At 44.1% G+C, this 26,716-nt stretch overlaps 1 protein-coding gene across 6 annotated transcripts; it reads right to left on the bottom strand.

Moving 5' to 3' along the window:
- Positions 1 to 156: 156 nt before the first annotated feature.
- Positions 157 to 26,558, bottom strand: LOC111971004 (pyridoxal kinase). Of its 6 annotated transcripts, none has more exons than XM_023997800.2 (11): positions 26,142 to 26,556; positions 20,650 to 20,704; positions 15,240 to 15,344; positions 13,192 to 13,275; positions 10,415 to 10,449; positions 8,574 to 8,659; positions 7,820 to 7,865; positions 5,947 to 6,058; positions 5,676 to 5,812; positions 3,778 to 3,844; positions 157 to 3,589 (listed from the first exon to the last, which is right to left on the bottom strand). In XM_023997800.2, exons 1-11 carry the CDS (start codon positions 26,229 to 26,231, stop codon positions 3,471 to 3,473), a joined length of 936 nt encoding a protein of 311 aa, XP_023853568.1. In that variant the 5' UTR covers positions 26,232 to 26,556; the 3' UTR covers positions 157 to 3,470. The 6 variants fall into 6 exon arrangements, 2 of the variants coding, with proteins under 2 accessions (XP_023853568.1, XP_023853567.1); XM_023997799.2 differs by lacking the exon at positions 8,574 to 8,659 and adding an exon at positions 8,787 to 8,872 and having other exon boundaries at positions 26,142 to 26,554; XR_011480684.1 differs by having other exon boundaries at positions 3,559 to 3,589; positions 3,778 to 5,242; positions 26,142 to 26,558.
- Between the last annotated feature and the right edge of the window lie 158 nt (positions 26,559 to 26,716).

Here is a 26,716-nt window from a genome sequence, read left to right as displayed (position 1 = left end):
ATAACTGTCTATTTCAAATATAATTTTTTTTGCATGTAATTTTTTATGTTACATTTTTTACGTACTTTCAGTTTCAGCCAACTATGGACTTCCTTGACCGGCCCCTTCCTTTGGCAGTGTGTTGATACTCATTATTTACAGAAAAAAGCAGGTGGATATAATATAATCATTACTTTATTTTTATTGCATCATAACATACATATTATATATTATAAATGTGGATTTGTACACTACAATCTTCATTGTAACATGTTATAAAATATTCAGGCTCAAAAAACGAAGCACTAAAAACTTTACCAAACAGTTAATACATTTCATTGTTTGCCCATTGAGAAAAGAAAATGTAAAAAGAAAATCTTCAACATAAGAACAAAACAAAAGAAGAGCCAAGCATAGACTGGTCACTGTTAAAACCACTAAGGGACAGATACAGTTACAAAGGCAGGGGGTAGTAGGGGGCACTCAGTTGCGCTTAATGCTGCATTCGTCACCAAGTGAGAAGTGGGAATTTACCACATACAACTGGGAAAAATCCACTTGAACGGCCCTACAACTGGTAATTACTTGTGGGAAACTTGTCCACCATCCTGAGCTCCTCTTTCTCCTACATGCTGACATCATCTACTAAGGATATAAACTCGAAAATAGCATTTCCGGCAGTTAAATGCAACAAAACATTATTTATAAAAAATCTATTAATATGGTTTTTGAACACTATCATTTGTTTACAAGCGTGACAGCTATACTTTTAGTTTATGGTTTTCGCAGCTTGTTGGCCATTAGTCAATCAGCATTTCTCGACGAGTTCAAAGCAGGAAATTGCAACCAACTAGTTTTTACGACTTCACAACTTGTAAATTCCCACCTCCCACTTGGTCACGAATGCTGCATTAGTCAAAGATCTCCCTTTCTGTACTGACATCATGGTTAATATTCTAGTGTTGCCTACTGTTTCTTGTATACACATGGCAAGAGTACATGTTATGATACTTTGCCAAAGGGACTATTTTAGGATAGAGTCAACACTACAGCAAACACAGTGGTCCAAACAAAGAAACATCTTTTATTCATTTTTTATATTTATTTAACCTTTATTTAATTAGGCACTACCTTGAATCAGATGGGCCATTCCAAAATCTCTTCTTCCCTAATATTCAGCCAATAGCACGTGCAGTAGTGGTGAAACAAAAACAAAATGGGTTAAGGATGATTGTTGACATGTAATGCCCTACATGGGCATTTTTTCTAGACCAAGACACAAAATGTTGTACACCATTACATGTCAACAATCATCCTTAACCCATTTTGTTTTTGTTTCACCACTACTGCACATGCTCTTCGCTGAATGTTAGGGAAGAAGATACTTCGGAATGTCCCATCTGATTCAAGGCAGTGCCCTCAAATATGTTTCAGAAATTGGCCATATCTTTAGCACAGATTCATGATCCACAGTACATGACATATTTATACATATACTATATATATGTATAAATAACATATATTTTGTAATCCACCGTGAACTATCCCTCTACGTTTCCCCCAGGGAATGTGCTAAAACATTGCTGCAACAACAGTCAATATGTTGTTTCCATGGTTTCCCACAGAATACTGGGGGAGCTGAAGATTTAGTTATGTGACCAGACACCATTTTGCAAGGCAACCCACTTCAGACCAACATATACATATATTGTCCGAAGACACAGATAGCCTCGACCATCCATCTCCCCCAAGCTCCTACTCAAAGTACACACTCGGACCACTCAATGGCAGTTTTAGGTGCTTCCGTTTTGGAGTTCAATGCCCACATACAGTATTTGGGTTCAAAAGCTGGCACAGCCAACAAACCTCACCACCACTGACTTAGTCAGCAGCTGGGTTATTCCTACAACAGCACCGGAAAGGCTAGTTTCTGGATGATAAGTCATTGCTTCTCTTCTTTTTTTCCCTTTTTTAAAAACTAGTTTCCCCCCACGCCACCCCACCCCACGCCCTCCCCTAAAACCCCCAAACCCGATTACAGAGGAAATATACACTTACATACATGTACATACTCTCACACACACACGCAAACACACAAATGTACAGTAACGCACAGTTGGAACATAGATTAAACAGTTCACTGGTTTCATGAAAAGCTGAGGAGTAAGTACATGTCAGTCAGAGCAGAACTAACCCCTGATTGGTCCTGCACACGGACACTCCCCCTGTCTGAGGAGAAATGGTTGTAACATAGCATCACCAGAAAGATCAAATCGGCTTTCTCCACATTGTCCATTCTTCAGAACAGAGCGTAAGATATGGAGAGTTCCCCACAAAGCAGGGGCAGACAGAAAACTTACAGCAAGTTGGCTAAATAACAGGATTCATATTAACTTTATTGCAATTTCATGCCTGTTTCAGGAAACAGACAGTTTGGCACTCTCTAACATAATTTGATTTCACAAGTTTGGCACAGACAGAGAAACCATATCAATATTATATCTGCTCAAGATATGTAAATATACAAATACATAAAAAAGTATATGAATGTTTTGCTTAATTTGTATGTATAAAATGAACAGTCTAGATTATCCTTGCTAGTCCTTGCAACCAATTAAGAACAAAATAAAAATACAAACGTATGGTCATTCCAATAACATTGAAATTTGAACACACAAGGGTCATACATCAACAAATGTTGAAATGATAGATCTCCAGCATTTCACACATTGTAAATAACAAACAACAAACAACACACAAAAACATACAACCACAACGTTAGTGACGTGCTTACAATGATCATACACTGATCATGATCTAAGCACTGAACATAGGACAATTGATTTAAGAATCAACATACCCAAAACCATTGTCCTGTTGTGACATGAGGTAAAACGTTTAGAAACCACCACTCAAATAAGTGCCTCAGATTCTATCCCATCCCTGATCAGTATTCTGCCCTCAGCTGTGCATATATTTCACAAGGCTTGATTGATTGACAGATTGTTGATTGGTTGATTTTTGCAGGCCAGATATAACCTCGGCCTAGGCTTTAGCTAGCCTGGGCCACCACATTGCCACCGTAGTTAGCTAGTGCTGCAACTCCAATAAGCCCTGGGATGCCTGGCCTTGGAATAGTCTAGGCCTGGGCTGGCCTGGGCTGGGCTGTGAAGCTGTGTGTGCAGGACAAACCAAGAAGTTAGGCGAGCTCAAAGAGGGAGTGGGAGAGATGAAGAGAGACCGAGAGAGACCAGGTTGTCGAAAAGAGGTGTCTGAGGTGCAGTAGCCCCCACCCCGGCCCACTCAGGTCTTCCCCTCCTCTGCTCACCCCCGTCTGTCCATCCATACCCTGCTAAGTCTCCTCATATGGAAATGTTGTGCTCTGTAAGAGATTTCTAAGGCAATGTCACATTACAGATCAAAATGTACAACACCTATACATTGTGCGGTTGTGGCGCGGGGGGGGTGGTGGGAGATGGGGGGTGGAGTCTTTATAGGGTTAGGACAGTAGCCTCCATCACGATGGCGGGGTCCTCAATGTCCGCTTTGCTCTGAACCATTCTCAGCTCCAGTTGAGGCGGGCTGGGTTTTCGGCCAGGCCCTGCTAACTCTGAAAGAGAGAAAGAGAGAGAAAGAGATAGAGAGAGAAAGATGGAGGGGGGAAAAAAGAGGAGAGAGAGAATCACCCAGCGAAAGAGAAAAACAAAGACAGAAGGAGCAAATGAACGCACAAGCGCATATACACACACACACACACACTTATTACAGCGAGTAAAACGATGCTTGATTTTGTCTTACCGTGAGCATAGGAGATGGTCCTCTTGATAACGTGATGCATCACTGAGAAAGTCTTCTCGCACGCAGTCTAACAGAGAGAGAGCGAGAGAGAGACAGAGAGAGAGAGAGACTTGTTTGTCAAACCAATGTTGAAACTTTCAAAGGAAATTAAGCTGCCATCCCGATCTTTCTTTTACAATTGCGGTTTAAAAATCCTAGGACTGAGCACCCCTTCAGTGGTCCAGACAATTTTTTTTGAAATATTGGTAAGAGCGCCAGCATACCCCAACTATCAAGTTTGACCTTACCTTGAGAATTTGGGGGGGGGAAGTTTGAATGGTGGGAACGTAGTTGACTGATTGATATCACTATTATTCTAAGTATGATGCTGACAGTATCAGTGGTGAGCTTCAGCTATACAAGAGAGCGCTATAAAACCTAGAGGGTGCACCTCCAATCTATTCTATTGATTGCTTCTATGACAGCATGGGCAGGGCCATGGAGGGCCATTACTATCACACTCCGGGGTGAAGTTTCCCCTAGATCTAGGATGATCTTCCCCTTCCCCAATCTTAACCATTAGTGGGGGGAAATGCAAAACTGACTCAAGATCAGCATGTAGGGAAGTGGTCACCAACCGGTCGATCGCGATTGGTCCATCTCCAAGCCATTCCTAGTCGATCACCAAACATTTCTGTAAAAAACCCAAGGATAAAGCCTGCGTTCCTCTTTTTAAAAAATTTGTTTCATGCTGTTGGCGGTAGGTGCACTTGATTCAGCAGCCCTAGCGCCGGTAAGGCAAAGTGTTACCATTATGAACAATTTCGTGTGTCTGAAGGTATAACTCCAGCTACCGGGCAGACCCAGAGAGCAAATCAAGTGCACCTATACGTCTACCGCTAGCCAATCACATAGCTAAGATCTCCGTGTCTACAGTTCCCTTGCGCCATAGACTGTAAAAAGAAGCCTCGAACGCACAGCAAAGTTTGTAATGTGAGATTTAAAAACTTTTAAAATCATGACTAGAGAGAGACTCAACGAATACAGCAAAGTGCTGATGTTTTTAGAAGTAAGTAAGTTCCTGTTTAAGTTGTTATTTAGCACTGTCAACACTTTGTTCAACACTTTTATGAGTCATTAAATGTGTGTTCTCCCTACTTCCACTCACACTACAACCAGCACTGCAGCTGCAATAAATGAGTATCGCAAAGTGTTTCGATAAGCTTGCGTTGTTATTATTAGCGGCTTGTGTCTTTTTTAAAATCAAGGAATATTTCATTTTCTGTGGTCATAGGAGTAACAACATGAATTGGTGCATGAGGCAAAAATAATGCAGTGCGACTTAAGTTTCACCATCAGCTGGAAGACAGTGTCCCCTTTCCGAGCGGAGGGAGGGAGAGAGGAGGGACGGTGAGTCGGGAAAGAGGCAGCCTCAACGCTGCTCCCTCCCTCCCCTCAGATTGACCATCAGATGCAGGCCATCAGTCTAGTAAAAAAAAAAAAGACCAAATTATTATGCTCACTCAGCTGTGCCTCACAAGGAATACAACAAATTATCTATTACCAGTGTGATCATATACCTACATTTAAAAATGTAGATAATTTAAAAATTGACCTGAGAAGAACAACATTGGCAGGGCAATTGAAGCATAGCCAATATGCAGTGATAATGTATAGGGCATATAGCCTACTGCACAAACCTCATTACTACAGAACTGTTTTTAATTGGTTAATGTTGCATGGGCGTACGTTTTTTGAAGTAATGTTTTTAAAATAATCTGAGCGGTAGATCTCGGCTTGCATTTTGGTTGGTGACCAATAGTCTAGGGGCAACTTCACCTTCCACCTTACAATCACAGTCTTTTGTGCCAAAATGAGCCCTCTAGGTTTTATAACTGGCTTTAGTACACACTGCAGACCTTGAGGTCGTTGGGGTAGTGGTGAGTCCAGGCCAGCAGCATCGCAGCAAACAGGTCCCCTGTCCCCACAAACACAGCGTCCACCTTGGGGATTTCCATACGGACCCTCTGGGTGGACTTGGTACCATCAGGCATCACTGGAGATGCAAGAAGAGGAAATGTTACACCAATGACCAATGATTCACAGATGGGACATAAAACCATGACAGTTACATCAATTACTCATTGTCATTGTTAGTTTGCCCACTCTTGACCACACACACACACTTACACGTCCTCTGGCTGCCCAGGGACACAAGGAAGCGGTCACCCAGACGCGAGGGCAGGTCAGAGCTGGTGATGACCACCGTGTCAGGACCCATCTTATGGAGCAGGTCCATCACCTGGGGAAGGAGGCAGCAGCCAGGGGAAAAAGGTCAACTTCCTGCTACATTAAATGGTGCCACCTCCCTATTCAAAATCAACTACTTAATCAACTGCATCCTTCTGTGCAGGGCCATGGTTGAGTTGGTGACACCCAGCACATATTCATGCATCCCCAGCAGAGACAGGGCTTCAATCCCCATCTCCACCCTTCTTGGGAATACAGATATGCATCTGTTGGTCACAGATACCTAAAAAAACAAAGGTAGGGGCGTGGATCTGAAAAACAGTCAGTATCTGGTGACCACCATTTGCCTCACGCAGCGCGACACATCTCCTTCGCATAGAGTTGATCAGGCTGTTTATTGTGGCCTGTGGAATGTTGTCCCACTAATCTTCAATGGCTGTGTGAAGATGCTAGATATTGGCGGGATCTGGAACACTCTGTCGTACATATCGATCCAGAGCATACCAAACGTGCTCAATGGGTGACATGTCTGGTATGAGTATGCAGGCCATGGAAGAACTGCGAAATTTTCAGCTTCCAGGAATTGTGTACAGATCCTTGCGACATGGCGCCGTGCATTATCATGCTGAAACATGAGGTGATGGCGGCAGATGAATGCCACGACAATGGACCTCAGGATCTCATCATGGTATCTCTGTGCATTGAAATTGCCATCAATAAAATGCAATTGTGTTCTGTGTCCGTAGCTTATGCCTGCCCATACCATAACCCCACCTCCACCATGGGGCACTCTGTTCACAATGTTGACATCAGCAAACCGCTCACCCACACAACGCCATATACGCTGTCTGCCATCTGCCCGGTACAGATGTGAAACCAGGATTCATCCATGAAGAGCACACTTCTCCAGCGTGCCATTGACTATCGAAGGTGAGCATTTGCCCACTGAAGTCGGTTACAACGCCGAACTGCAGTCAGGTCAAGACCCTGGTGAGGATGACGAGCACACAGATGAGCTTCCCTGAGACGGTTTCTGATACACAACCGAATAGAAACTTTTATCAGTTGTCCAGGGGGCTGGTCTCAGACGATCCCCGCAGGTGAAGAAGCTGGATGTGGAGGTCCTGGACTGGCGTGATTACACGTGGTCTGCGGTTGTGAGGCCGGTTGGACGAACTGCCAAATTCTCTAAAACGACGTTGGAGGCGGCTTATAGTAGAGAAATTAACATTCAATTATCTAGCAACATCTCTGGTCGACATTCCTGCAGTCAGCATGCTAATAGCACACTTGAGACATTGTGTCATTGTGTTGTGTGACAAAACTTCACATTTTAGAGTGGCCTTTTATTATCCCCAGCACAAGGTGTACCTGTGTAATGATCATGCTATTTAATCGGCTTCTTGATATGCCACACCTGTCAGGTGGATGGATTATCTTGGCAAAGGAGAAATGCTGACTAACAGGGATGTAAACATATTTGTGCCATTTCTGTGCGTATGGAACATTTCTGGGATATTTTATTTCAGCTCATGAAAAATGGGACCAACACTTTACATGTTGCGTTTATTTTAGTTCAGTGTAATAAAGCATAAAACCTTGAGGAAATCACAGCTCTGTCACGGAAGGCTTGGTGAAAACAATGCGGTGGATGCCATCCGCTTACTTACATATCAGTGAATACCTCAAGGAAGGAAGAATCAATTTTATTGGTATTCAAACATGGCCCATGGATTATGGACAAAGTTCGACATAACTTGAGGACAACTTTGCAACATAATATATCTGTTGCATGTTCTATGTTAAGACTCACCTCCACTGCATCTTTCTCTGTGCTAATGTTCTTCCCTGTCAGGAGCCTGGAGGACAAACACGGGCACATTAATAAGGTCACACACACACACACAAACACGCCACGCTAATTTAACCTTGACACCAGAGGAGGCTGGTGGGAGGAGCTATAGGAGGACGGGCTCATTGTAATGGCTGGAATGGAATAAATGGAACGGTTCTAGTGGCCATACTGAGAGACAGTGAGCAACATGTACGCTATCATCTCCAAGCTATACGACTGAGACTATCATTAGACTGTGGAAACACTTCAGACACAACGCACAGCATATTATTATTCATCTGTCATTCCCTGGGTATCCACCAGAGGGACCCTGTGCACCAGTAGAACTGGGATTGCAGTGATGAGCGGAGGAGGTGGTTTAGAAGTAGGGTTGAAAGGAGCGAGGGGAGAAGCAGTGGAGCACACACAAACCAACACAGGAAAAATGATGGAGGAATGCAGACAAAAAGACAAGCAGACAAACACAGAGAGGAGTGACTGGGTATCACTCAGCGTAGCAGCCATCTTACTGACATGCTACACGCCATACATAGGCCTTTGGTGTGTCTGTATATCAGTTGATAGGATATTGAGTAAAATGACATCAGTGTAGCTGATTAGGATGTGGATGAGGCTTAGTGACAGTGATAGTAACATATACGATACAGTCCCTGTGGTGATTTAACTCTCCGTCTCACACACACAGCAGCTGTATAGGTTCACTATTACTCACTCCGCTTCAAACTGATTGGGTGTGATAATGTCGGCCACTGGCACCACCTTGTTCTTGTAGACCGGGTGCAGGTTCTCAGGAACGTACTGGAGACAGAAAGAAACACATCAGTACCGGTGAGCAGCCACACACACACACACACACACACACACACACACACACACACACACACACACACACACACACAACCCATATAGGTTCACTATTACTCACTCTGCTTCAAACTGATTGGGTGTGATGATGTCGGCCACTGGCACTACCTTGTTCTTGTAGACCGGGTGCAGGTTCTCAGGAACGTACTGGAGACAGGAAGAAACACATCAGTACCGGTGAACAGGCACACACACTCGCGCACACACACACGCAAGCACACACACAGGGTGCATCTCAATCACCTGAAGTGTCTGCCTCTCCTCATCAGCCCTTATTTATCTACACCGAGCTGAAATTGCTGCCTAGCTCAGAGCAGAGCAGACGAAGAAAAGGGGACGAGGAAAGGAAGCAACTTTAGACTACTGAGATGCATAACAAGGAAAGGATGGATGTATTGAGTAAATCAGAATGATGAGCACAACAAGTATACACACCATTTTCTCAATGTCTCTATATACATCAACAAACATTATGCATGTATGCCCTTGTGCTCTCTCTACCTATCAAACACACACACAAATACTAGTGTACGCACACTGTAACATGTACGCACGCACACACGCACGCACGCACGCACGCACGCACAGTGAGTCACAATCGAGCAAATTATTCCGCATAATTCTCTCTGTACAGACAGCGAGGGCAGCTCCGCTCATGCTAATTTCATCTGTCACTGTGAAATGAGATGCGGTCTATCCTTCCCCAATCCACCCTCCACAACACACACACGCACACGCACGTCACACACACACCCACACCTTGATGCAACAATGACATCATGTCGACTGATACCTGATGCTCAGCCCATAAAGGTAAAGAAGAGATTCCAGTAAGAGAGGGGGAGCGAGATAGAGGGAGAGAGACAGGGACAGGAAGTGACACAGGGAGAAACATAGAGGGAGAGAGACAAGGACAGGAAGTGACACAGGGAGAAACACAGGGAGAGACATAGAAGACGAAACAGGACAGGAAATGACACAGGAAGAAACACAGAAACATAGAGGAAGAAGAGACAGGACAGGAAGTGCACACAGGAGAAACACAGGGAGAGACATAGAGAAAGAGACAGGAACAGGAAGTGACACAGGGAGAAACACAGGGAGAGACATAGAGGAAAGAAGGACAGAAGTGCACAGGGAGAGACAGACAGAGAAAGGACAAGGGATAACAGAAAGTGAAAGTGGCGTTCTAAGTCCGCAGTCACATTGTGATTTTGTGTCTGAAAATTTGCCAGTGGTTTTCCAACGGACATCGGAGATCGTTATCCATCAAAAAATGCTCAATATGCCTTTAGTTGACTTGAATTGAACTTTTGCCAGACAGACAAAAACAGGCAATTGATGAATGCATATAGGATTTCTGTTTATGTGTCTCAGTGTGGCTGCGGTCTTAGGTTTAACTCATTGGTCAGGTAAAGCTGAAGGTCAGCGTTGACCCACTGAATGAGATTGAGCAGGAATAGTGACATCACTTACTAGTACCATCTGATCCCTCATTAAACACACAGTAGTCTCTGGTGGCCTCGATTATGTAGGATACATACCTACCACTGTCAAGTGTGGTTTCAAATCCCACCCACTCTCTATGATGAACTCTTCCAATCTTTCCCACTATTATCTTTTCATGATCTTTTCTGCTCTGTTTAATAAAATACAGGCAGCGCAACACAAAAAACACAAAGTACTCACCATGGAGCCATGGTCCCCCAGCACCGGGTCACACACTGAGAAGGCAAACGAGAACACGCTCAATCTCTAACACAGATCTCTCAGGTTTTACACAGACATTACAGATGTTTCGTATCGAAGTTAAGCTGACCCAAGATGTCTTCGGATTATGTTCATCGTCAGCTAATTACGTCAAACACCTGGGTCGTATTCACTAGACGCCAAACGGAAGATAACGGGACGAAATGGGGATGGACTACGTGGACAAAGAAATTCCTGTTTTCATTTTCCGTTGCAAAACATTTTGCTATGTTGCGCACTAATGAATACGACACTGCCCTCGGAACAGACTGTAAACACGCGCTACAGCGGTTTCATTCATCCTGCTCCTACATGTTGTTCAGCTAATTTCCATGGAAATGCATGGCCGTTATTAAATGATGTCAACTTTAATCTTAGTTAGCAGCTTAATGAAGAATGATTTACTTGGGACTCGCTGAAACAGATACAGCTGTCCTGTCAGCGCTTTTTCTAAATGCAGCAAGGGCTTAAGGCGTCCGCATACTTAGGTTCAGCTTGGAGAACTCAGTTAGGCGAAACAAACGTCTGAGCTCGCATACTCCCTAAAGACCTTTGCTTGAAAAAAGGGGGGAAAAGCAGCAATATCACTGTTGTTTGTCCCTATTGAGCCACCATAGCAACAACATACCCAGTAACTCTTCCTCAAAATAGGCAAAATTAATACAAAATACAGTGCATTCGGAAAGTATTCAGACCCCTTACCTTTTTTCACATTTTGTTATGTTACAGCCTTATTCTAAAATTGATTAAATAAACATTTTCCTCATCAATCTACACACAATACCCCATAATGATAGAGCATTTTTTTTGCTATTTAAAAAAATATATATTTCTAAAATAACTTATTTACAGTATTACAGACCCTTTGCTATGAGACTTGAAATTGAGCTCAGGTGCATCCTGTTTCATCTTTGAGATGTTTCTACAACTTGATTGGAGTTCAACTGTGATAAATTCAATTGATTGGACATGATTTGGAAAGGCACACACCTGTCTATATAAGGTCCCACAGTTGACAGTGCATGTCAGAGAAAAATACAAGCCATGAGGTCGAAGGAATTGCCCGTAGAGCTCCGAGACAGGATTGTGTCAAGGCACAAATCTGGGGAAGGGTACCAAAAAATGTATGCAGCATTGAAGGTCCCCAAGAACACAGTGGCCTCCATCATTCTTAAATGGAAGAAATTTGGAACCACCAAGACTCTTCCTAGAGTTGTCTACCTGGCCAAACTGAGCAATCGGGGGAGAAGGGCCTTGGTCAGGGAGGTGACCAAGAACTCAATGGTTCCTCTGTGGAGATGGGAGAACATTCCAGAAGGACAACCATCTCTGCAGCACTCCACCAATCAGGCCTTTATGGTAGAGTGGCCAGACGGAAGCCACTCCTCAGTAAAAGGCACATGACAGCCCGCTTGGAGTTTGCCTGTAGGCACCTAAAGGACTCTCAGACCACGAGAAACAAGATTCTATGGTCTGATGAAACCAAGATTAAATTCTTTGGCCTGAATGTCAAGCGATACGTTTGGAGGAAACCTGGTGCCATCCCTACGGTGAAGCATGGTGGTGGCAGCATCATGCTGTGGGGATGTTTTTCAGCGGCAGGGAATGGGAGACTAGTCAGGATCAAAGGAATGGCGCAAAGTACAGAGAGATCCTTGATGAGGATCTGCAGAGAAGAATGGGAGACACTCCCCAAATACAGGTGTGCCAGGCTTATAGCATCATACCCAAGAAAACTCGAGGCTGTAATCGCTGCAAAAGCTGCTTCAACAAAGTACTGAGTAAAGGGTCTGAATACTTATGTAAATGTCATAATTCAGTTTGTATTTTTAATACATTTGCAAACATTTAAAAAAAAAAAAACTGTTTTTGCTTTGCCATTATGGATTATTGTGTGTAGATTGATGAGGGAAAAAACGATTTAATCCATTTGAGAATAAGGCTGTAACGTAACAAAATGTGGAAAAAGTCAAGGGGTCTGAATACATTCCAAATGCACTGTGAATCAAGGTAAATCATTAATTGGGCAGTTTTTGCCGAGGAAGTCTTAGTCACGCAATTTTACATCTGACTAAGATGTTTGGTGCAGTATTTCTCATGTGAACAGATTACATGAAAACTAGTCGTCTCTTGTTGAATGACAACACTTCATGTTCCCACACCTACTAGGAGTAGTACTGTTGACCAATCACAGACAAAGGGGGCTGGACTTCAGCTACCGAACTTCGGCTTGCCTCAGGAAAAAATGTTATGTGCACAAACAGCCCAAAAAGAACCCGCTGAAGACCAAAACAAACCTAATATTGTCATAATATATGCATGAACTGTCTCGACTGGGAAGCATATGGTAAGATTTATTCCACATCAAGCTTGTCATTACCCTGAAACCCGGATGAAGGCAGCTTAGCTGTCGAATAACAGGTTATATTAAATGTATTGCTTCGGAGCCATGAGTGTGAGGCTTTTCTTTGCTTTGCTTACGTGTCCTTACGCTTCTACCAACTCAAACCTGAAGACGATGATACAATAGCTAGGGCCAGGAGTTTTTCCAGACCAGTTCTCCCAGGTCAGGTGGTCAGGAAAAACTCTTGGCCCCAACAATAACCCATACAGGCATCTTGAACTTGTGATCAGCAGTGGTCGAACCCCACCCTGTTGATTTGAACAGATGTGTGAGACACACACACATAGGGGTTGACATAGCGAGGGATACACACCATACACAAGGTTAGGATTGGCCCTCTTCAGCTCTTGTACGATGTCCACAACCATCTCCAGAAAGGAAGTGTCTCGAGTGTACCCTGAGGGGAGAAGATGATTCTGGCGTCAAAACAAACTCCTCATGTCTCAATAAAGTTTTATACAGTTCACTGCAGACAAAACCAACCTCGTCCAGGCTCTAATGAGAGGATCGGGGATCATGGTGTGACAGTGAGGGTGTCAGTGCTTTCTCAGAGTGGACACAATTAACAGTGTGTGTGTGTGTGTGTGTGTGTGTGTGTGTGTGTGGTGTGTGGGTGTGTGTGTGTGTGTGTGTGTGTGTGTGTGTGTGTGTGTGTGTGTGTGTGTGTGTTGTGTGTTGCGTGCGTGCGTGCGTGCGTGCGTGCGTGCGTGCGTGCGTGCGTGTGTGTGAGCAGGACCTGCTGACGCTGCAGTGCTGGCTGTACATACAGTATGTGGGAGATAAGGGCCAGAAGAGAGGAAGATGATTCAATGGGAATGCTGATGTCAGGCTTGTTTGTGTGTGTGCCTCACTTTTGTGCTCGGCCACCAGGCTCTCAGTGAGGGAAAGCCGATGTCCTCATGGCTGATTTAAACACACAGGGGCTAACTGTCTTGACACCAATTCCCTTCCTTGCCCCTGACCCTAGATTTGTGCCAATCTGAAGGGTCTGGATAGGTATGAGTATAAATAATGACACACTGTTTGCTTAGCGACTACCGCTTCCTCCTAATTTTGGCTCACACCGAAGCCTCGAACCCAGGACCTCTGCCTTGCAAACATACGTGATCGCCCTCCTGAAGCTAGCTATTTGGCAGCGCAAGTGGGGACACTTCAGGCTAAGAAGTGAGTTTCACACATCCCCATGCGCTATATACGAGCAGTGTATTAGTTGAGCTTCCACCTTATTTCTTACTTTTGACCGATCTGTAAATGACACAGATTTAGGGCCACGGGAAGAGTTGGGAAAAGGGAGCAAATTGGCACGGCTAGATTCTAACTCAATCTCCTCTTATTCAGGTTACCCACTTATAGGATGATAAACACAGAGTACTTCATGCCATGTATCTGACCGCAGATACATCTGTAAGTCCCATTTGTAAGCTATGTTTCTTGCAGACAAAGTTTCAACTGACAAACCTAAGAGTCTAGTCAGGGTGAACCTTTTCATTGTTGGTGATATACAGTACGTAGCCTAACTGCTGTTTTTTAGCAGTACTTAAGTCTCAACTACTGTATCCATGATATCTACTCTAGTGTGCCCGTAACGATTACTTCCACATGTCTAGCAGTCTTGTCTTAATAAAAGAGTTGAACAGCCAATAGTCTGCTTACTAGAATGTAACATTTCACACCTCGACAGATTCACAAGGACTCGGAGAGAATAAAACCGTGACCTTCACTCTCTCCTCTCCTCTCCTCTCCCGTATTGTCTGCTCCCTCTTTCTCTCGCTCTCCCTCTCTCTTCTCTTCTCCCTCTCAAGGTGATAGGAGAGGAGACGTAATACATCAGGGAGTGCCGGCGTTTCTGTTCCGTCTCTCTCTCTCTGGGCCAGGGCTAGCAGAGCACGACGGCTCCCACAGAACAGTGGCTGTGGGTTCTGCCTGCCTGGCAGCCTGACTGACATTAGGTCCTGTAAACCCTGCAGCCCGACACCATCTCTGTCTGGGTGACCTCATGAGGCTCATGTCCATCAACTGCTTCCTGTGTTCTCCCTGGGAAGCTGCAGAGGGAGCTGAGGACTGACGAGAACAACATCTGTCTGAAGAGAATGTACGCCTCGACCAGAAGCAGGCACTCTATGAAGCTATTGACTTAGCTAGCCGCTCTCTATGAAACATTTCTTCAGCTAGCTAACTATTATCTCCTTTTTTTCCCTCGTTTCTTTCTTGTCTGTATACTGCAATTCAGCTTGTAGCAGCGAATGTGTACAAGACCGTCTAACCAATCATGAATAAATACTTGATATAAACTAACAACCATCCCCAGTCTGCTAGCACTGCCGCCGCTAGCCTTCACTTCTTTCTGTGTGTGCGTCTCACCTGTGAGAACATAGTCGTAGTGGTGGACGTTGTTGAGCTTGATCCCCTCGTAGAGGACGTGTAGCTCGTCCGCGGTCAGCACCTGGCCTTTCCAGTGGGAGTAGCCTAGGGACAGAGGTCAGGGGTTAGAGGTGAGGGGTCAGGGAGACAACTCCACAACAGAGTGACAACACTTCCCCTGTAATGGATTGAACAATGGTGAAAACGTCCTCCACCAATGCTTTGAAATCTATGACGGGGATTGAGCCAGTGCAACTTTGGGGAAAGTGTGGAGAATCGGGACGCAGTCAGAACAACTGACAGTTCACAACATAGGCTAGTATCTTCATTCATCTCTATGGTTTAAATGATGAAAACAACAGTTAACAGTGCTGATTTCTTTTCTACACAGAGGGGGCCTCGAGAAGCCCCCAGCAACAGTGAGACAGCTTCTCAGCAAAGGGGATGGGACATGGGGCATGTTAGTTGCCGTCAGCTCCCTCAAATGCAAAAAAAAATGTGCGGGGCTGTGGGGGCAACCAGCATTTTGTCAGAGACCAGTGTCGCTGCCGCAGGAATTGTGATGTCACACTTCAGGTGAGTCACCCAGCAGATCACATGGTGTGGTGCTGGTTGCCTAGTAACAGGCCAGAAGAAAGCCTGAGGGGCTGAGAGCAATAAAGTGTTGCCGCTGCTCGTCTGTGTGTGTGTGTGTGTGTGTGTGTGTGTGTGTGTGTGTGTGTGTGTGTGTGTGTGTGTGTGTGTGTGTGTGAGAGAGAGAGAGAGAGAGATAGAGGGGGAGGGAGCCAAGGAAGGAGAGAAATCTTTGTGATAAAGGCTGGCTCTGTCGTCATCATTTTCTGCTGTCGCAATTGCATGATTCGCTGCTGGGGAGAGCATTTTCAGCTCGTCACAATCCAAGACACACAAACACACATACACGTTTTCTTCAGCATGTGCAGAGTGAAGAAGAGATGGACGCTGCGTATCCTTCCCCACTGGGAAGATAACCGCCACTGAGTTTTGAGCTGAATCTACCCGTCAGGCCCTGCTTCTCTTTGCCCCCCTAAAGCTAACACAGAGAGACACTTACACACACACACACACACACACAGCAAAAACATTGAAAAAATACTATTGGGCATGGGAAAAGACAAATGTTCCATCCTAAATGGTACTCATTCCCAATATAGTGCACTACTTTTGACCAGAGCCCTATTGCCACTATAGGGAATAGGGTGCCATTTGGTACACAACCAGAGATGAAACTGCAGTAGCTAGCCTAAGTCACTGACATAATTCAAGTCTGAATCTTCCTCATTGCAGTAATGTTTGATGTGTGATGAGCGGAGTGACCCTTATGACAGGAGCAAGGGTTTTGGCCTCCATTGCTATGATGTTCCAGAATCCAAACACATCTTCAGAAACTCAATGAACTGTGTGTGATTGTGTGCTCATGAGAAAACTACCACTGAGTTAGTAGATACAGTAATGGTCCAATCGATATTGCATGTTCCTGTCTCGAAAGAAACTACAGTAAAAACCCTTAAGAAGTAGTCAAGATGTGGCATTCTCTCATCCGTAGCCAAACTGGAACTGCTTACAAAGGATACGTCTGAGCCAATCCTTTTCAAAAAGAAGTTTCCATTAACCCAGTGCAGGGACATAAGAATGGCAGCTAACAACAAAACAACCGGAGGAATGAGTCTGATTTAGGTGGCAACAAATGTTAAGGCATTCGAAGATGGATCATTCATGAGCGATGTGTATGGGCTCTTTTAATCGTTGTGCACTTTTTGGGCATCATGATGTTCCGATAAATCTGTCTTTTTTCCCTTTATATTGACAGAGAGTCATGCTGAGACCAAGGTATCTTTAACAGATGAGCCTTGTATCAAACACACATCTATACACATCGATATAAACCAATACACAAAAAGCAAATGCAATCATTAAAAACATACGCATTCTTCAGTAAAAAAAAAAATCCTTCATTAGCCGTCTGAATTGCCCCTAGAGGCACCAACTCTTTTTTGTTGTTGGTGCATTCAAAATAACTTAAACCTGACCTTAATAACAAACTTAAGCTTAAATAACTCAGAGCACGTGTCAAACCCATTCCACGGAGGGCCGAGTGTCTGCGGGTTTTTCCGCTATTCTCTTGTACTTGATTGATGAATTAACGTCACTGATTAGTAAGGAAAACCCATCACCTGGGTCTTCCCCTGACTCAGAGGGATCACGTAAACTTCCGGATTTAAACACGGTTGATTTGTACTGCTGGACTGTATGCATTCGGTTAGGTGTGAACGCTGTATCAAAGCAAAATGGGGGATGTTTACCCAATTACCCAGAAGCTGTTGGAGCGTGGGGAGGCTAAGAGGACACAGTGAGTTGTGTGACAAGTGGACAGAGAGGGCTACGGGACTAGCATATAGCATGGTGAGGACTGAGGGGCCAGGGATTAGCTTGGGCCCCAAGCCCAGAGAGGAGAGCTCTAATAGGGGTGAGGATAGCAGGACAGTGCCTCCCCTCGTTGAACACTACAGAACCTTCTAGATAAATGTTTACCGTTATTTAAGCAGGAAAGATCTTTGAGGTTAAAAACCTATTTCGCAAGAGCGACCTGGCACACTCAAGTGGATGAGGTCAGCACAGCCAAACTGGCTCTTTGACACGATGCTGCTCTCCAGGACATCTTCCCATGAATGAACACTGAGCAAGAACACCAGCGGGCACACGAGGCTGACTGATTCATACGTTGACTGACGCGGTGCAATAGATTGGGTCATTCCCCAAACGTACGTCAGATACACACAGTGTACTTATCCCTCTGCTCTCTTTTAATCTCCCTCACAATCACGCACTTCCTCTCCGTCTTGCACACGCTGCTCATCGGGCTTTCCAGACGGAGCGACAGATGAAGTGAGAGACGGAAACCGAGAGGAGCCTCTCAATTAGCAGTCACTCACACGTTTCTTTCCCAGACACACACGGACGTGCGCACACACAAACACACTGGTGTCTACCATGTCATTCGCCTTCAGCTCGAAGACCAACGGCCCCCTCCCATCCTCCCTTAGGTGACCCTGTACAACTACTGTACTAGGCTATAACAGTGTCCACAACCCCAAATCATTTGGCACAATTGTTACATAACTGCCCTAGCGGCATCCAGTGCATTCTGCTGTCACTATTGACATCACAGTAGAGCTGGAGTCCCTCTGAAGATTTCCTCTGTGGTGAATGTGACGGCAGGTGACTGGGGCCGCCGGCAGGTGACTCGTGCGGCAGGGAGGCGTGAACAGGCAGCGGAGTGATTGGGCTGTGATTGGCGTTGCCTGGAGGCAGCATCCAAAATGACGCCATATTCCCTACATAGTACACTACTTTTGACCAGAGCTCTATAAGCCCTGGTCAAAAGTAGCACACGACTGTATATAGGGAATAGGGGTCCACGGGTGGGACATAGAATCCTTGGATATCTGAGAGAGATTACTGTGAGACTGACTGCTAATCTCTGGCCCATCGCTATGGGACTCAGTGTCAGGGTGTCCCTTCCAAATGGGGCTCCTGTAACATTACTTACAAGCCCTTAACCAACAATGCTTTAAGAAGTTTTAATAAAAAAATTAAAAAATAAGTGTTAAGTAAAAAATATATAAGTAATAAAAAAAATATTTAAGTATCAAATAATTCAGTAGCAGCAGTAAAATAACAAGCGAGGCTATATACAGGGGGTACCAGTACAGAATCAATGTGCGGGGACACATGTTTGGACCATGATAGTTTGTTGGTGATGTGGACACCAAGGAACTTGAAACTCTCAACCTGCTCCACTACAGCCCCGTCGATGAGAATGGGGGCGTGCTCGGTCCTCCTTTTCCTGTAGTCCACAATCATCTCCTTTGTCTTGAACACATTGAGGGAGAGGTTGTTGTCCTGGCACCACACTGCCAGGTTTCTAACCTCCTCCCTATAGGCTGTCTCATCGTTGTCGGTGATCAGGCCTACCACTGTTGTGTCATCGGCAAACTTAATGACGGTGTTGAAGTCGTGCTTGGCCATGCAGTCATGAGTGAACAGGGAGTACAGGAGGGGACTGAGCACGCACCCCTGAGGGGCCCCCGTGTTGAGGATCAGTGTGGCGGATGTGTTGTTACCTACCCGTACCACTTGGGGGCGGCCCGTCAGGAAGTCCAGGATCCAGTTGCAGAGGGAGGTCTTTAGTCTCAGGGTCCTTAGCTTAGTGATGAGCTTTGAGGGCACTATGGTGTTGGACCCTGAATGACTAGAGCGGGCTAACACAGTCTTATGGCATACAAGAGACCCAGGTTCAAACCACAGTTGATCACATTGGTGCTGTAAGCTGGATGGGTTTATGTGAGGCGCAGGAGGAGGTCAAAGGGGAGGAAGTGTAAAGGAGATGCTTCATGTAAGCTTGCGTCATGAGTAACCTTGTCTGAGACCTGATTATTTGTGTAGGCTTAGTGGGCTAACACAGTTTAGTAAGGCACAGAAGACCCAGGTTTGAACCCTGTTGGGAACACTTCTCAATGAATAACCCAAGACACACCAGTGGCACTGAAGATGTCCACAAACGTGTTACTTTATTAAGTAACTCAAAGGCCTATTAAGCAGGGCAGGTGTGTGTGTGTGTGAGAGAGAGAGAGTCAACAAGTGCAGTAGCCTATACTGTAGTGTGGCTCAACAGCGGCCTCTTGTTATGCCATCGTTTCCGTTTCTCTCAGACCACCTGCACTGTCAGCGTGTAGGCTATCCCCCAGTCAGATCCCATGTAGAGCAAAATACAATCCTGAGACTGTGTCCTGAACTGGCCCAGACAGACAGTTAATCTTCTCCACTTAAGGGAGGACAAATTGTACATGTGGCGTCACTTAAACCATTACAACCAGTGACACTTTGTTCCACCCAAGAACTTGTCTGATAACTTGACACAATGAGGAATGTGACACAAAACCCATATCTTTTCATCACACTTTTCCTGACGTGAGCCTGATCAACAGCTCCACTTTCAAGATGGAAGAAATGTTGTTTCGTGTGAGAAAGGTTGATTGCAGTCATAGTGGAAATATAATGGTAGGTTAGGGGGAGGCAGGTAGCTTTAAGGGTATATGAAAATGATTAGCTTACCCAAAATATGTCAAGATCTTTAAGCAATGATAGTAACGGTACCAAATAGACTGTTCTTCTCCCAAAAATGTGAAATAATTTTCTTTCAGGAAGGGTTAAAAAAGACAGCAACACATGGTACTTTTATACTTCTACTTTTATAAATTCCAGGCAATTCATAAAGATCACCAAATTCCAATTCCACATTTTCTTAATTTAAGACGATTGGAATTTCAGTGCCTGACTTGACTAAAATGTCAATAGAAATGACCCCAACCCTGCTCTATATTATATGTACCTGTATGATTGGAGAACTGTACCGAGTTGATTGAATCCACCTCAAACCCCAGCACCTGTGGAAGAGACAGACGGAGCATTAATCAAAGCATCGGGCAGAAGACGAACAACGTGGGTAGCACAGGAGGTTGGTGGCACCTTAATTGGGAGGACCGGCTCGTGGTAATGGCTGGAGCGGAATAGGTGGAATGGTATCGGATGCCATTCCATTTGCTCTGTTCCAGCCATTATTATGAGCCGTCCTCCCCTCAGCAGCCTCCACTGGTGGGTAGGTTAATCACTTAGGCCCCTCAAACTCAACTCTGGACCTCGAAGCCAGTTCCACTGCTTTTTTCCCATTGTTCCCCTCTAATCAGAGACTGATTTAGAACAGAAAACCAGCAGTCGCCATAGCTCGTAGGGTAAGAGTTTAATACCCCTGATCTAGGCTATACAAAAGGCCAGATTTAGAGATGTGGTGGTCCGTTTAAAAATGTAATTGAACCAGCCCCCAAAAGGGACACCCCCCCCCATACATTTGTATTATTCCACAACTAAAAACACATTTTTCATAATGTTTAATGCATGCAATTCTGAAATGTATTGGACCTATAAAGCTGTTGAGGCAGTGACTAACAGTGAGGGTCTCCGGGGCTATTGGGGCCCATTTAACTTGAAATTAAACATAGCTAAGTCCACCTCATATGGTAGAAATAGTCCACAAAGCAAGAACAGCCCTACACGTTTCAAATTACCAGCCATTTTACTTATATTTGGATTAGCAGTTTCAGATACCTGCACAATAGGGTTCCTGTTAGACTTCAACTAAAATTACAGAATGTACCTGGTGGAAAGCCTCATGTTGACACGGACTCCTGCACTGTATTGAGCAGGCTACCCCAAGGGCATGTTTTTTTTTAACATGACTTGACCTTTCTATAAATAGAAGGCAATGGTTTTGACTTAGAGTACCCACACTAATAGATTTCACTTACATGACTTCATATGCAACAGATTGATATAACCAGTGGCAACCTGTCATTTTGAGCCCCACATGTAGCCTCTAACCTGTTTCAGAGAAATGTCATCATCACTTTTTTAAAGAGGTTTCATTGTCTGCTTATATGCCCCCTTCATTTATCCTACGGTTCTGACTTGGTGTCAGAAAGCAAAAAACAGACCATGTTTGTATGCGGCTTTATTAACTCAATAATCATTTTTTACATTGTTTGCAAACTGATATGTGACACGTATTAATGCCAAAATAACATGCAACATGCCTGTTTTGCATTAATACGTGTCACATATCAGTTTGCAAACAATGTAATAAATAAATATGTCGTTAATAAAGCCACATACAAACATGGTCTCTTTTTTGCTTTCTTGAGAAGGCAGCTCCAAAATGCAGGTGTTTCAGCCTAACTCAGTGCTTTCTGTGGTGGTGGGGCAGCCCGCGGAATATACGGAGCGTAGGGGTTGGTAATGTTCTCTAGTTGCACCGTGATTGGCTCAGTGTCCAGTCAGTAATGGGGACCCTACGTCACTACGTCAGAGCTTGAAAATTCACGCACCTTGGGTGCTGCCATAGATTTACAATAGAAGTGCCCATCCAAGAAGGCTCAAGGTCATTGGCCACAGATAAAATGACGTCAAATCACGTTATACAGTACCAGTCAAAAGTTTGGACACCTACTCATTCAAGGGTTTTTATTCTACATTGTAGAATAATAGTGAAGATATCAAAACTATGAAATAACACATATGGAATAATGTAGCAACCAAATCAAAACATATTTTATATTTGAGGTGCTTCAAAGTAGCCACCCTTTTCCTTGATGACAGCTTTGCACACGCTTTGCATTCTCTCAACCAGCTTCATGAGGTAGTCACCTGGAATGCATTTCAATTAACAGGTGTGACTTGTTAAAAGTTAATTTGTGGAATTTCTTTCCTTCTTAATGTGTTTGAGCCAATCAGTTGTGTTCTGACAAGGTAGGGGTGGTATACAGAAGATAGCCCTATTTGGTAAAAGACCAAGTCCATTATGGCAAGAACAGCTCAAATAAGCAAAGAGAAACGACAGTCCATCATTACTTTAAGACATGAAGGTCAGTCAATCCGGAACATTTCAAGAACTTTGAAAGTTTCTTCAAGTGCAGTCGCAAAAACCATCAAGAGCTATGATGAAACTGGCTCTCATGAGGACCGCAACAGGAAAGGAAGACCCAGAGTTACCTCTGCTGCAGAGGATAAATTCATTAGAGTTAAATGCACCTCAGAATGCAGCCCAAATAAATGCTTCACAGAGTTCAAGTAATAGACACACCTCAACATCAACTGTTCAGAGGGGACTGCGTGAATCAGGCCTTCATGGTCAAATTGCTACAAAGAAACCACTACTGAAGGACACCAATAATAAGACAAGACTTGCTTGGGCCAAGAAACACGAGCAATGGACATTATACCAGTGGAAATCTGTCTTTGGTCTGATGAGTCCAAATTTGAGATTTTTGGTTCCAACGGCCGTGTCTTTGAGAGAAGCAGAGTAGGTGAACGGATGATCTCCGCATATGTGGTTCCCACCATGAAGCATGGAGAAAGAGGTGTGATGGTGTGGGGGTGCATTGCTGGTGACACTGTCAGTGATTTATTTAGAATTCAAGGCACACTTAACCAGCATGGCTACCACAGCATTCTGCAGCGATACGCCATCCCATCTGGTTTGCGCTTAGTGGGACTATCACTTGTTTTTCAACAGGACAATGACTCAAAACACACCTCCAGGCTGTGTGAGGGCTATTTGACCAAGAAGGGGAGTGATGGAGTACTGCATCAGATGACCTGACCTCCACAATCACCCAACCTCAACCCAATTGAGATGGTTTGGGAGGAGTCAGACCGCAGAGTGAAGGAAGAGCAGCCAACAAGTGCTCAGCATATGTGGGAACTCCTTCAAGACTGTTGGAAAAGCATTCCAGGTGAAGCTGGTTGAGAGAATGCCAAGAGTGTGCAAAGCTGTCATCAAAGCAAAGGGTGGCTACTTTAAAGAATCTAAAATATATTTGTTTAACACTTTACTACATGATTCCATATGTGTTATTTCATAGTTTTGATGTCTTCACTATTAATCTACAATGTAGAACATAGTCAAAATACCTTGAATGAGTAGGTGTGTCCAAACTTTTGACTGGTACTTTATCTACCGTAGCTTTGATTGGACTGATCATCAACCTTTCAAAATCTTAGCTAGCAAGCTAGACAAGCGGTCATCATCATGAATCAAGTGGACAATCTACTGGCAAATCATTTTCAATCCTTGTCATTATGAAGAGAAATTATAGATAAAACGTATTTGTGCTCCTCGGCCATTGGACATAAACATTATACAACAAGTTGGAAATCGCAAATTCAACAATGAGTGGTTTGGAAGGAACCAGTGGCTAACTGAAAGCCTTGCAAAGCAATCACTAGCCTACTATTCAGTGGAGAGGGTGTGTGGTCCAAGTTTGGGTTTTAGGGTCTCTTTTCCAAGCTTAAAAGGATAAACATTCACATGCAACACCATGGGCCAGGTTGAATACATTGGCCATGCTGTCAGCCCAGCATGACTTCTGCCACATTCAAAACAACTGGAAACTCAGAACAGGACAATCTCAGACTTCAGTAAGTTCAAGACAACTGGGAACTCGGTAAAAAACGAGCTCCGACTGGGAAAAAACGTTTTGAACAGTCATCCAACTCAGAATTCCAAGTTGGGAACTCTGGCCTCTTTCTTTTCGACCTGAAGATCACTGACGTCATGAATCAACCTTGTTTTGTTTTTCTAGAGTTCCCAGTTGTCTTGAAAGCGCCATAAATCCAGAGAATGGAAGACTTTGATGACAAAATTTGCCCACAAGAAGGTCCGCTGCACCACCTTCCTGTTCAAATGATTGCAATACAACGAGGTGAGTCCAAAAATGTGTTGTATGATGCTGAATAAATTATGTCATATGCCAGGGAGATATGTATACTGTAGCTAAGCAAGTAATACTAAGTGTATGTTGTGTAGTAAGCTGTTAGTAGCCATTGTGCCTCACCCTAATAATTTGGCCCCTTTCCCCTCATAACTTAGCCTACTGTTCTGATTTTCTGGTGCACATGTAGCCTTTAGCCTGTTTTAGAGAAATGTCATCATTGAATATTGTAAGAGCTTTCATTGTCTGCTTAAATGCCCCCTTTATTTATCCTACGGTTATGACTTGGTGTACAGGGATAATACTGTAAGAATGGCCCATGTTCTGAATTCTGTCGCTGTGCATTTCAAAAGTGCTGAACAAATAGTTATATTGACTACGTCCGTCCAGGCTCGCTCATTAATGTCTTATTCGAAATTACGGATTGCCTCTTGTCCGCTTGTCGCCCCCTTATGCCATAGTTTGTACATCTCAATTGTCAGTTAAATCCACATTCATTTAAGCAAGTCAGCCATATCAGCTATGTTTTTACAAAGGCAGTAAATGAGGCTGAATGAACTGTTTTGCTGCCAGACAAGGCTCCGTTGATAGCCAGGTGTAGCGGTGGTAAGGATTCACTCCATGGTGCTGAAAAGAAAGCTCTGCTGTTGGGACAGCTTCATGTGGGCTCTAACAGTTTGTGGGCCTCATTTGTTACCGTCATAGTGCAATTAATGTATTGTTTAGTGTTGTGTTGTGTAGTGGTTTTGCTGGCATGTATCCAAAAAATGTGGGGAGTTTGCCCCACCATGATGTACATGCTAAAATCGTCAGTGAATATAAACAATTGAAACAGGAGGTACATCCTTTTAGTGAATGGTTTTTGGCCTCAGGGTTTAATCAAGATAATTATATTACAAGCTCCTGTCTCCTCTTTAGTGACGTCAGTGAGAGGAATATATGCTAAATACGCCAGTTATCCATGCAGAATCTCTCTGCTGTCTTTCTTAACTGATAGGACAGCAGAAACAGAGGATTCCCAGCTAATTGAGGACAGCAGAAACTGAGGATTCCCAGCTCATTGAAATGCCTTTACGGTCATCATCTATGACAGACCTGTACATTTGGATGACAATCAACTGTCCATGGTAATAATGATCACCATGGTACCCAAATCACAGCAGTGTCTAATGTGATGAGGAGGATGAGAAAAAAGAGGATGTCATGATGGTATTGATTATGAGGAGGACGAGGGTGAACGGATGACACACTATTGATGAGATTGCATTGCAGCAAGAGTAAAATCTGTGTTGTGCCTAATCTGACAGGCATGATCATGGAACGAATATTCTCGCCATAACAATATGTCTGATGATTGTTACATGTAAAATATACTATCATCTCTATTTCCTTTGAGTGTTCAGGGATTGTCATCACCTTTGCGAGCGCCAAAAGGATATTTGCCATGTGACCTTTTGCTACCTGCAAGCGTGCACAATTGTCTCTTCTCAATAAATAGAATGAAATACCGTTACATTAGCTCATCAAAACATTGTATCAGAATAGAATAGATTCCTACCTGTAACGGAAATGATGCCGATTTATTGCCAACATATCCCCTGACAACATGACTCTGAATTGACAATACTCTGCATTCCATTTCGTGCATAAAGTTATAATAAAACACGCTACACAATCCGCGCAAAACAAACGCAGGTTTTGTGTTCAGGGCTGCACGTAAAGCAGCGATCCCGAGTCCACAATCCAAGGTGTTTTCAGTGAGGGTAAAATCAGAATCCAGCCACTAAACTGAAGGACATGGAACCCACACAGAAACGCTCATTGACGAGACACATCTTTATTCCTCAGGCATTCGTGACGGGCACCTAAATCCACTGACATCACAAGCGCAATAATGGAACGGACGCGACAGCAATATTGTGAAATAGAAAAAAGTGTGTTGCTTCTATGCAAATCACCCGTAGTCCTTCACGATGTTATATGTGGATTTCAAGGGCAGGTGTTGTGCGCACACAGGAAGCAGTGGGCTAATTCGAATGAAATGAATACAGATGTTATAGGTGGAGCCCAACATTTGTAGCCAGGGATTTTGTTACAATATAAGTATTAATGGGAGCAAAGAACCCTGTCTAA

The sequence above is a fragment of the Salvelinus sp. IW2-2015 genome, linkage group LG12, assembly GCF_002910315.2.
Source record: "Salvelinus sp. IW2-2015 linkage group LG12, ASM291031v2, whole genome shotgun sequence".
In the NCBI taxonomy this organism is placed as follows: domain Eukaryota; kingdom Metazoa; phylum Chordata; class Actinopteri; order Salmoniformes; family Salmonidae; genus Salvelinus; species Salvelinus sp. IW2-2015.
This window is presented reverse-complemented; position numbering and strand designations above follow the sequence as displayed.